General features: G+C 37.5%; 1 protein-coding gene and 1 long non-coding RNA gene across 4 annotated transcripts; one reads left to right on the top strand and one right to left on the bottom strand.

Moving 5' to 3' along the window:
- The first annotated feature begins 7,630 nt into the window (after positions 1-7,630).
- LOC106344063 lies at positions 7,631-10,941 on the top strand. Of its 3 annotated transcripts, none has more exons than XR_001270094.1 (4): positions 7,650-7,742; positions 7,922-8,003; positions 10,554-10,670; positions 10,849-10,941. It is a non-coding gene; the product is annotated as an uncharacterized LOC106344063 (long non-coding RNA). The 3 variants fall into 3 exon arrangements; XR_001270096.1 differs by having other exon boundaries at positions 10,549-10,670; XR_001270095.1 differs by lacking the exons at positions 10,554-10,670; positions 10,849-10,941 and having other exon boundaries at positions 7,631-7,742; positions 7,922-8,151.
- LOC106344062 (NAC domain-containing protein 10) lies at positions 8,717-11,251 on the bottom strand. Its single transcript, XM_013783443.1, has 3 exons — positions 10,814-11,251; positions 10,500-10,692; positions 8,717-10,059 (listed from the first exon to the last, which is right to left on the bottom strand). The coding sequence occupies exons 1-3, from the start codon at positions 11,000-11,002 to the stop codon at positions 9,506-9,508; spliced, it is 936 nt and encodes a 311-aa protein (XP_013638897.1). The 5' UTR covers positions 11,003-11,251; the 3' UTR covers positions 8,717-9,505.
- Positions 11,252-11,476: the final 225 nt, after the last annotated feature.

Below are 11,476 nucleotides of genomic sequence, written 5' to 3'. Positions count from 1 at the left end.
AATTAAATTTATTTGTAGATAACAATAACCAACCAAAAATATTTAAAAATATAGAGATAAATTTAAGAATATAACATATAAGTACAATTACTAACTAAAAATAATTAAAACATAATAAATAAGTAAAATTACTAATTGAAAATATAACATATAAGTTAAAAATATAACATATAAGTAAAACATAATCAGAATTATTAAATAAACAAATAAACTAAAATCAAGGAGAATATGACACATAAGCCAAATCACTTCATAAATAATAGTATAGATATCTTTTTCATATTTTTTTAGTGAGTTATGTATAATGCCCTTATGACTGTTTGCATAATCTATTTCATCAAAAAGAGCATACCAAACAGTCTAGTCTTTGTATATTATTGCATCTAAGTGCTTTATATAACTGCTCCCTGTTTATTTCCTACTCTTTCGTTTATAAGCATTTCGACCACACTTATAAAATATGAGCTTCTCCTTTGCCTTCAAAGTAAGACAAGAAGATCAAAAACTAGGTGTAATAGATTTTTGCATCTTTTCTTATATGGTTTCTCTGATGTTATCATTTCTTAAAACAAGAGACTTAGACACAATCATACTGCATCATCATCATCATCTCCCTTTGACCTTTTTTTCTACTTCGTTTGAACTTATCATATAAGCTTCTCCACTATATTCATTCTTCAGTTCACGAATCATCTTCTTCACTCTAGTTTCCAATTTCTCTGGTGAAGAATTATGTAAAGGATGAATTTCCTATATTCTTCTCTCAGTAAAGCTTAAGTTTTGAGTCATTGTAATTGCTGGGAAAATTGGTGACTTACGCAGGGCCGGCTCAAAGACATCATGGACCCTTGGGCAAAATAAATTTAAATATTATTTTCACATGTATTTATAGATAATATAAATAAATTTAGACCCCTATTCCTAATTTTTTTTAAAAAAACTGGATCACTTTTCCAGTACTGTTTTTGCAAAAAATAATTGGATCCGGGGCCCACGCCCTTTTACCCCACCCTAAAGCCGGCCCTCGACTCATGTACTCGTTTAATACATCAGATGGACGGTCAGTAAATTTCAACATCGTGTACATCATAATTCTGACCATAAGAGCATGTCAGAAACATAACCATTGAGTCATATGTTGCTGTCGTTGGGCACCTTGTTCTCATGAGTTATCGGTGGTTTTGCACTTTATCATCTTCAGCTTTTAGCTAGGTTCCATGAGATTGTTGATAGTTCATTTATGTGAATTTATTTCTCGTGTTGCCAATTAAAAGAAAATAACAAACGACTTCATTGATATATATATCTTGCCACCGACACTTTAAAGCATTTTTTTTTTTTTGGCAAAGACACTTTAAAGCATTTCCTTTTACAAAATGCACAATGTTTGCTTGAGACTCAAGCCACCACGAATAGCAATATACTCCGTAGACAGAAATCTCATTCTCATTCATCTCTTTGTGTGTTCACTCCCGACAGCGGCAAAAGTGGAATACGTCAAAGAGACAAGGACACAAATGGAAACCTAATTCAGTCATCCAGAGGGACTCAATAATGTTACGTTGGCGATGAAGAATCAGTTATATTGGAAGCTTGAACCACGTCGAGATTGACAATTGGGTTATATGGCGTTTTGGTTAAACGGCCGATTAAATATTACTCAATGGTTTACGGTTATTGAAAACCGGTTATCAGTTGTAACTACCCTTGCCTAATATAAAAGCAAGGCTTGTGAGTTGTATTAGATATCAGAGAAAGATAGATTGTACTAGGGTTACTAACTTTAGGTCACGGCCGTTGTGATCTTGGAAGAGTTTAGTAACTCGCCTTGCAAGGTCCCAAAGACGTATCCCCACCGGTGAACTCTGGGTCATCAAATAAACTATGTATTGAAGTTTGGTTAAAACGACCGTAATTGTTCAAGTTGGGCTAACTTGCACAAGTCTCGCACGTATGGACTATGGGCCTAATCGACAAAGCCCATTAGGTCAAGTTTTGATTATATCAGATGGAGAGGTCACGACAGATGACCTAACACAAGGCAGACACAAGTGAAACATAGAGGAGAGACGCGGAAGAGTGGGAGCTCGAGAGAGCTCGAGACCAGGGTTGGGTCTGAAGAGAAAGAGAGCTAGAGAGAACTAGGTTCTCGGTAGGCTAGCTAGGCTCTTCCATATATACTTGTATCTCTAGGCGATTGTAACAGAGATCAAGAGAGGTTGACAGGAACTGTAACCTCTGGATATTGTACTCTTGTGTTTGATATAATAGAAGGATGAGAGACCGATTTCTCTCTCCGGTGAGTATAGCTCCTTCTTCACACGAGGAAGGGAGGTGAACACCGGGTTAACAAAAGTGTCTTGTATTCCTTCTTTACTTGCTTGATTCGTGTTCCGCGTACTTGATTAGGTGACTAGGTTTGCGATAAGAACTATTTTAAGCATTCAGGGAATAGACAAATCCTGAACAAGTGGAATAAGAGCTTTTGGATTCCCCAACAAGTTTCTTGGATTTTCCCTAACAAGTGGTATCAGAGCGCTGGTTTGGCGATTAAGGGTTTGTCTAGGTCGAAGCTGGATTGATTATGAAGAAGTAAAATCAGGGGATTGGTAGTCCCGATCGCGTCACGGGTTCAAGTGTAACGAATCAGAGATGATGCTGAAGGATAAGCATCATTAAAGAAAGAAGAAGATGACGTCCGTGTGTGGTACGCGAAGGAAACATCGGAAACGGAAGAAGGTCCAATCGGATCTAATGGTTTTTGGTCTGTTAAATCAGACACAAGTAAGGGATGCTGCAGGGTTTGCGAGAACGAGAAGATCCAAAGACTGAAGTAAGAACAGCTGAACAGATGAGCGTGTTCAAGAACAACGACACAGTTGAACGTGTCTGTGGTCTGCATGGTTAGAGATTGATTTGATGGTTGTTTGAGATGGAGGATATCTCAAGTTGAAGACAGATTCATATTAAGTAAGAACAAGGCTTATGGAGATGGAATCAAAGTCTGGTCATCAATTTCATAGGTTCAAATCTTCAGAATAAATGGTCTCATTCCAATGGAGTCAAAAGAAAGGTTGTGATGGCTGGTTACTCAGGTTTTGCAACGTGTAAAAAACTAAAGCTTTCAGGATCACAAGGGATGCATGTTGTCTTTGCAAAAGATGATCAAGGTTCTGGTCTTGGTCAGATTATGTGTTGGTCAGTTTGATTGTGGAAGAGATATGATGTGTGGTTTCAGAAAGGTGTAAAGAATGGCAGTTGGTGACACTCTGTTATCTCAGGTCTAGGGGACGCCTTAGAAGTTGAAGATCGTATGTGTGTTCAGAAGCTATTCGGATTTTGATCAGTGGTTCCAAGGTTCAGGTGTGAACAGAAAGTTGCAGAGAAGTGTTCAATGTGAGGAGGCGTTGATCAGGTTTGGAACGAGACAGTGTGTTGGTACTTTGAGGCTTCAAATCCGGTTCAATTAAATTTGAGTTGCAGGGTTGCAGGTTTGGTCACAGAGAGGTTAAGGATCAGGTTCTTGTGGTTAAAAGGAAGCTCAAGGGATTATCAAGATCACAATGGAGCTTGTAGCAGCACATGTTGATTTCTTGTGGCAATAATGTGACAAAACATATGGCATTCTGTTTTGAGTCAGCACAAGAATATGAGTGAATCTTATTGGGTACATGAGATGTAATGTTTCTGGTTGATAGAAACATGTTGTATCTCCACGAAGAAAGAACTAGAGCAATGGAAAATTGTGTAAAGGCCTACACAGGTATATGTTGGAGCAAATGACAATTTTTTGTAACAATCTGTAGTAGTCTGGTGAGGTCGTGTGAGTGACAAGCAAAAACCATGGGAGAAGGCGATTCAAGGTTAGAGTTTGCTTGGAGATTCTGGTCAAAAGCAGAGGAAAATGTGCAGGAAGAATCTGGTAGAACAGGTTGAGCGACGCTTGTTCAGGAAGCATTGTTATCACCATAGCTAGGAGAAGCGTGTGTGAGTTTACCTTGGAGGAATCGTCATGGATGTCTGAGTTAGAGGTTTCAGAGGAACAGACTCAGGAGAAATAAGGGATGACAGGTTTGATGTCATGACCAAAGTCGTCAAGGTGGAGCTCTCGGACAAAGAGGCAAAGCTCTGAATTATCAAAATGATGAAGTTGTAATCTTCCAAGGAGAAAATACTTGCGGACTTGATAAGTATGAAAATCAGGCTGGACAGGTCACGGTCAGGTCTGGGAGAAAGGAGGATGCAAGCACCAAAGGTTTTTTAGGTGGAGTTTGCACACTGGTGATAGTGTTGCAAGACATGTTACAGCTGAAAAAACTCGCCAAGGGAACGAGTTTGACATGGAAGAAGCTGTAAGGGTGTATCTCGACAGGTTACAGAGGATTCACGCACCAAAGGTTTTTTGGTGGAGTTTGCGCAGTGGTGATAGTGCTGCATGACAAGTTACAGTTGAAGAAACTCGCCATGGGCTTGATTTTGACATGGAATAAGCTGTAAGAGAGTATCTCAGGAGAGCGTCACAGGCTTGGATGATGCGAGATATGGTTAAAGGATAATAGTAGTGGACTAAATTTAGCGGTAACTGTTTTCTTAGACTCACGGAATTGAACATGAGACTTGTGTCGAAAGTATTCACAACAAGGTGGAGTTGTGCGGCGTGACCTGTTAATATTGACAGCGTTACGAGTGTGTTCAAGGTGGAGTCTTGCTGGACAGGTAGTTGTTCGAATCATAGGATGACTCAAGATGAAAACATGTATGTTTCAGGTTTTCTTCATGGGATTCTGTACAAATTTATTTATGTATCTCAGGGATATGAGGTGAATCAGAAGAGTCTACAAAGGTATCATAATTGCAGACTGGTAATGATTTGTTTGAGCAGTGGTTGAGCAGAGATTCTTTGTATCAAAAGTTGTTTTAGCAAGTTGAGCTAAGAGGTGGGTGATGTTGGCAACAGCAGCGGTGCAGAGTGATGTTCAAGATAAGGTGTTCAATCAGGTTATTGTAAAGGAAAATCTCAGGATTCAGTGGGTCTACTGGCTGTTGAGGTTGTTTGAGTCAAAGGGGTTTCTGATTTGAGGCAGTGGTGATTCAGGTTCCGTAAGAGTTTCAGGCCAGCATCGGCATCAGGCTTTTTACAGGAAAATTAAATTCAAGGTTTGTATCAAAAGTCATCTGATACGGAACATGTTTGAATTAGAGTCACAAGGGGCTTATTAAGTCTGACATTGCTTCAAGATTGAGGCTGAAGTGTTGATGGTAATAATCAAGTGCATGGTGGTGGCTGAAGTAATAGGACTGCATGGTTTTGAAGACATGGTTGTTATTGTTAGAGCTTCGGGTTTGAGGTTCCATGGGAAAACAACGAAGGAGTCTTCAGGTTGTATTGAGTTGGATACATGTGGGATGCTGGGAGGAAACCTGTTTAAGGAGTATTGAAGTTGAGCAGGTGAAGCTCAACAGGTGGATGAAGTCGGATAAGCTTTATTCAGAATACGTGAGGCTGAGAAGGTTGGTTCTCAGGAGGCTGCAAGAGATGCAGAAGGTGAGCATGGTTTTACTCTGCCTTCAAGAAGTTTTGAAGCGACTGTGAGGATTCTCGGAGTGGTCAAGCACTAGGGTGTTTGGCACTGTCTGGCATTACACGAGTTGGCAACATGGTAGCTGCAGATAGAGCTAATTAATCATCAAGGTGGAGATTGTCACGTTGGTGATGAAGAATCATTTATATTGGAAGCTTGAACCACGTCGAGATTGACAATTGAGTTATATGGCGTTTTGGTTAAACGGCCAATTAAATTTTACTCAATGGTTTACGGTTATTGAAAACCGGTTATCAGTTGCAACTACCATTGCCTAATATAAAAGCAAGGCTCGTGAGTTGTATTAAATATCAGAGAAAGATAGATTGTACTAGGGTTACTAACTTTAGGTCACAGCCGTTGTGAACTTGGAAGAGTTTAGTAACTTGTCTTGCCAAGCCCCAGGGACGTAGCCCCATCGGTGAACTCTGGGTCATCAAATAAACTATGTATTGAAGTTTGGTCAAGATGACCGGACTTGTTCAAGTTGGGATAACTTGCACAATCTTGCGTGTATAAACTATGGGCCTAATCGACAAAGCCCATTAGGTCAAGTTTTGATTACATCAGATGGAGAGGTCACGGCAGATGACCTAACACAAGGCAGACACAAGTGAAACACAGAGGAGAGGCGCATAAGAGTGGGAGCTCAAGAGAGCTTGAGACAAGGGTTGGGTCTGAAGAGAGAGAGAGAGCTAGAGAGAACTAGGTTCTCAGTAGGCTAGCTAGGCTCTTCCATATATCTCTAGGTAATTGTAACAGAGATAAAGAGAGGTTGATAGAAACTGTAACCTCTGGATATTGTACTCTTGTGTTTGATATAATGGAAGGTTGAGAGACCGATTTCTCTCTCCGGTGAGTATAGCTCTTTTTTCACATCGAAGAAGGGAGGTGAACACCGGATTAACAAAAGTGTCTTGTGTTCCTTCTTTACTTGTTTGATTCGTGTTTTACGTACTTGATTAGGTGACTAGGTTTGCGATAAGAACTACTGTAAGCATTCAGGGAATAGACAAATCCTAAACAAGTGGAATAAGAACTTTTGGATTCCCCAACAAGTTTCTTGGATTTTCCTTAACAAATAATTCATTAAACCAGCTTTACACACAAAAAGAGGCGGTCTTGTCCAAACACTCCTTCCATTTCGAGCGCTATGTAATCACTGGTGGTAGCCCTAAGAGCATCCTTATCGCTGGTTTTTAATGAGTCTCTTACCATAATTGAAAGTAAAAAGAAAAAGAAAAATATCAATTAAAACAAGAGACGGTTGTTCTTTCTCCTAAATAGGAGACGTTTCTTATACCTTCTCCTCTCTTCTCTCTTCTTTCTTCTCTCTTCTCTCTTCTCTTCCTCAAGTTTTGTTCTTTTTTTCTTCTGATGATTGCTTTTCTCGTGCTCTAGTCTCTTGATTCCCGTTGCGCATGGTACCGAGCCGTTCGAAGTGGTGGTGATGATCGATGTGCTGCGGCGAGGCGGTGCAGATGTAACGGTGGCCTCCGTGAAGAATCAGGTTGGAGTTGATGCATGCCATGGAATCAAGATCGTCGCCGATTCTTCTCTCTGATATCACCACTCCGTTTTCGACCTTATTATGCTCCCGTAACGTCTCTGATCTCTGGATTCATCTCGTGAACACACATAATTGCGCAATTAAGGATTCGATTGAATGGAATCGTTGTTATGCCTTTGGTCATTAGTTGTTGTTGTAGTGTTAGATCATAGGAAGCTTCTAGATTTTGATTCTGATATACTTTGAGAATTTGATAGCTGTTTTTTTTTTGTGATATTTGTTTTGGTGAAGGGAGAGTTTACAACTTTGATTCTGATGAGAGCTTTCTTTACTTCTTCTTTGTATGTGAAAGCTTACAACTTTGAATCACATCAACTCGTTTTTCCCAAACTGTTAATTGCAATTGCTTTTAGTTTCTATATGAGATTGATTTTGATAATTGTTTTTGGTAATGCCAGGAGGACGAGTGGCCCTATAAGGCAAGCCAAAGGCGGCTGGACCTCTTCCGTATTCATTACTTTTTGTCTATAAAAAAAACTGTGGTGGATCAGTCTCTTGGAATTGAGATGAGAGCTTTATTTACTTGTTGCAGGATGAGACATTGAGACAAGCAGTTTGTAAGTTTAATGGCAAGAGCTGGAAGAAAATAGGTAAATGACTTATCACTTTCATTTTCTTTAGATTCTAGTCCCCTTTAGCAATATTGATGTCAGATATACAACATGTTCAAGTGTTTTGGAGTCTTGTATGAAATTGTTGATCATTTTTACAGTGCGTCAGATGTTGTTCTTTGGTGTATATCCCTGAGTAGATGTATTTGTGTCTGTAGCTAAGCTGAAGTAGATGGGAAACTCAATTTTACTTACTGCAGATGGCAACGCAACTTTATACACACATTCATGTAGTGGCAGGTACGTCTTGGCTCAACATCTCCAAGTAGATTCTTTGTTGAACTTGATCAACTGGACATACGCTTATATGCAGAACCACCGTTTGGTGTTTAATTAAAATTTGTAAGTTTTTCAATGAAGAACTTGAATATATTCTTTGTTGAAACTTGATCAACTGGACATACCCTTGTGCTTGGTTCTTTTGTAAGTTTTTCAATCAAGAACTTAAATATAGAGTTAGCTTGTATTATGTTTTAAGAAAAAAATTAAGTTTAATAAGAAAAATCAAAAAAATTTGGTGTTTAATTAAATTTTTTTTTTTAAGAACTCTTAAATAAGAGACTTGCAATGAAGCAAGTAAAATTTCGAGTCTCTTAATCCAGTCTCTTAATTCACTTTTACAATTAAAAAGTATTAAAAAAAAAATAAGAGACCTAGTTAGGGTTTCTGGGATAAGGATGCTCTAAGCCTCTAACAGGAAATATAGCTTTTTTAGGATTCAGGAATATGGAAACGAACAAAACAATAATACAATGAAACCTCTATAAATTAATAATGTTGAGATTACACCAATACTATAATTTTTTTATTAATTTATTGAGATATTAATTTATCGATATACTAATTGAACCAAAAACTCGATTTGAGACTATAAAATTATATTATTTTATAGAGATTTTTAGTGTATATTAATTTATAGAGCATTAATTTAAAGAGGTTTTATACTGTAGTACGATAGGCATGTGTCATATATTTTTGTTTTTTTTTATTATCAAACAAAAAAACTTAAGTCAGTGATAAATTTGATCACTAGGGTTGTGACAGTCGTAAAAGAATAAATAACTAGCAATGTTAGCTGACAGATGTTACTTTATAAAAAGAAACACTGAAGTAGGAAATATGTTTTCGATGAAAGAAAACATAAGCTATCGTTTTTAATAGTTACATATATCTAAAAATGAAATTATGGAAATAATTTTACAAATTACCATGTGAAAATCGTGCTGGATTATATACATAAAACAATAAGAAACTCATCTTTTTCTTGTATACAAGAAAGAATCCTCTAGCTTTTTCTTTAAAAAAAATTAAAGAGCATACTGCAACGCAACAGAGAGGATTTGAATCTGGATATGATAACGTAACATGGTGCTTACTAATAGAAAAATACATTAATTAGCCTAGAGACAGATACCCAACTTTCATATGTATTAATATCCCTTTATTTATTTGATTATTACCTTATTTTGTTACAATAATTGGAAAGAAGAGCTATTACAGTATTTTTCGACAGATTTTATTTAGGACGAAAAAAAAACAAAGATTAGTAATGCGTCGAGGTTAAAGTTGCCTCCCCAATTTAAATCCCAAACAAAAGTTAAACCTAAAATCTCTTTAAAGCTTTGAGATAATTTACTATGATAGTTACCCAACACCTACACAAAGAATCTGTTCTCCCTCAGTCACATCATTATTTTCCCCATCTTTACTCCACAAGCACCTGCATTTGTATATTATATGTTTCATTGATTCTTCATGAAGCTGTCTTTACCCTTACTTGCATCACAAGTAAAACTAAGAAACGAACATGACACATCGCCGTCACGAACCACCAACTCTCGAATCACCTGCGTCGTGTCTTCGCTTTTCCCTCCATGCTCATACGAAAAGCCGCCCTGAAGATTTTCATAACTGAACCGGTTTAGGTTTACGAGATTCTTAGGTTTAGTTTCGGTCGATCCTCCACATTGCCTAGGTTGTGTTTGGTAGAAGACTTTAGAGAGAACTGGTTCGCCGTCTTTCTCATCCTCACTGTGGCCTAAGTGATACTGATGCATCACCCAGTTCGTCTTCTCGGGCTTCTTCTGGCGACCGTAGTTCGTGTAGAGCACTAGGATCTTCTTGAAACCAGCTTCTCCTGACTGAGACAAAACTGGTCGGGTCTTTCCCGTTTTGTGCCACCGTGTCTCGTGCCCTTCCTCGTCTGTGCTCACTTTTCTACGTTTTCGTGTTCCCGTCGTGTAAGCCTTTGACGGCCGGTGGAAGAAGTGTCGTACTTGCCCGTCTTTGCTTACTCCTACTTGGACAAGATTGACATAAGTTTAGCATATGTAAACCACTTTAATCATAGACAAAAAAAATTGGAGACTGTGTTATATTTTGTCACCAATATATCACATTACGTTACTAGATTTGATCATTTGTTTTTGAGATAAATTAATAAGTAAAGCGCAACAAAACAACTATCATCAAGTCTAAGAAAGATTACCAACTATCATCAAATCTAAGAAAGATTGCCGTTTTTTCTGACAAAATATCCCTGTTTCTACAATTTTATTTTCTACAAAATAAACCCCTAATACAAATGGCTAAACCCAAAAGAATTTTTTGTAAGCTTGAAAAATGAAAATGGCGAGATAATTGCATTAATTTAATTTTCAACAAACATTATTCTTTCTTCCAACTATATATGTTATGTAATTTGATATATTTCAAAGAGAGCGTTTTGTTTTATACCAGGAAGTTTCTCAGGATGCGTATAACAAATTCCATTCTCTCCTTCAAGTGTAGGTATAAACTCATCGATCAACGGATGAAGCTTCCGCTTATCGGATGAAACCTTCGCCTCCAAGTGCATAAGGATCTCTTTATCCGACGGGTCGAATTTGACTCCTGCCGGTAAACTTGGTAAATCTTTGATGCTGCCAACCTTAAATTTCATTTATTTACATTAATATGGGCGCCAAAATACAAAAGTACAGGATATATGTATAATTTATATTGACTAGGGAGGTTTATAAGGTGAACCATTCATGGTTTATATATATAACCTGGTCGTCTTGTTGATGCATCTTATGTCCACAAGAAGAACAAGTCATAATGGGAGATTCAACGATAATCTTTGAATCTGGACGGCTCGTGACACATGATGGAGATTGATCTTTGAGTTGAATCGATGGATGATCAATGTTGGATGCTCTTTCAAGATTGAGGTCATCTGAACCATCACACCAGCTCATCTTTTACTGATCCCTCTCTCTCTCTCTATAGAACAAACCCCACCAAAATCTAAACCTAATTACTAAAAGATAGAGTCGAGAGAAGGAGGGAGAGAGAGCAGCTAAAGATGAGGTGATATAAAAAAGAGGCAAGTGATTGATAATTGTATTAAACTAAGTTAAATTGTTTTAAAATAATATTTTGAGAGGTTGCTTGAACATCACGTTTATTAATGGTTTATGTTTATACGTTTGCAACAAATAATTATTAAATGCAAATTTCTCAAAATTTGATTATGACTATTCTTGACCATTTTTCTTTCTAGTTTCCACAGTTGATTTGTCGTGTATTATATATTATTAGCCAGATTCGTGTAAAATAATTAAATGTGGCATCCAACTACAATTAGGAAGAAAAAAATTGTGCACGAAATATTATATTAAATCAGGATATGTAGTTTATATATATGCGAATAAAAGACAGAAAGTAATATC

This window comes from Brassica oleracea, chromosome C5, assembly GCF_000695525.1.
Source record: "Brassica oleracea var. oleracea cultivar TO1000 chromosome C5, BOL, whole genome shotgun sequence".
Lineage (NCBI taxonomy): Eukaryota > Viridiplantae > Streptophyta > Magnoliopsida > Brassicales > Brassicaceae > Brassica > Brassica oleracea.
The sequence above is the reverse complement of the archived record's forward strand: the minus strand, read 5'-3'. Positions and strand labels throughout refer to the sequence as shown.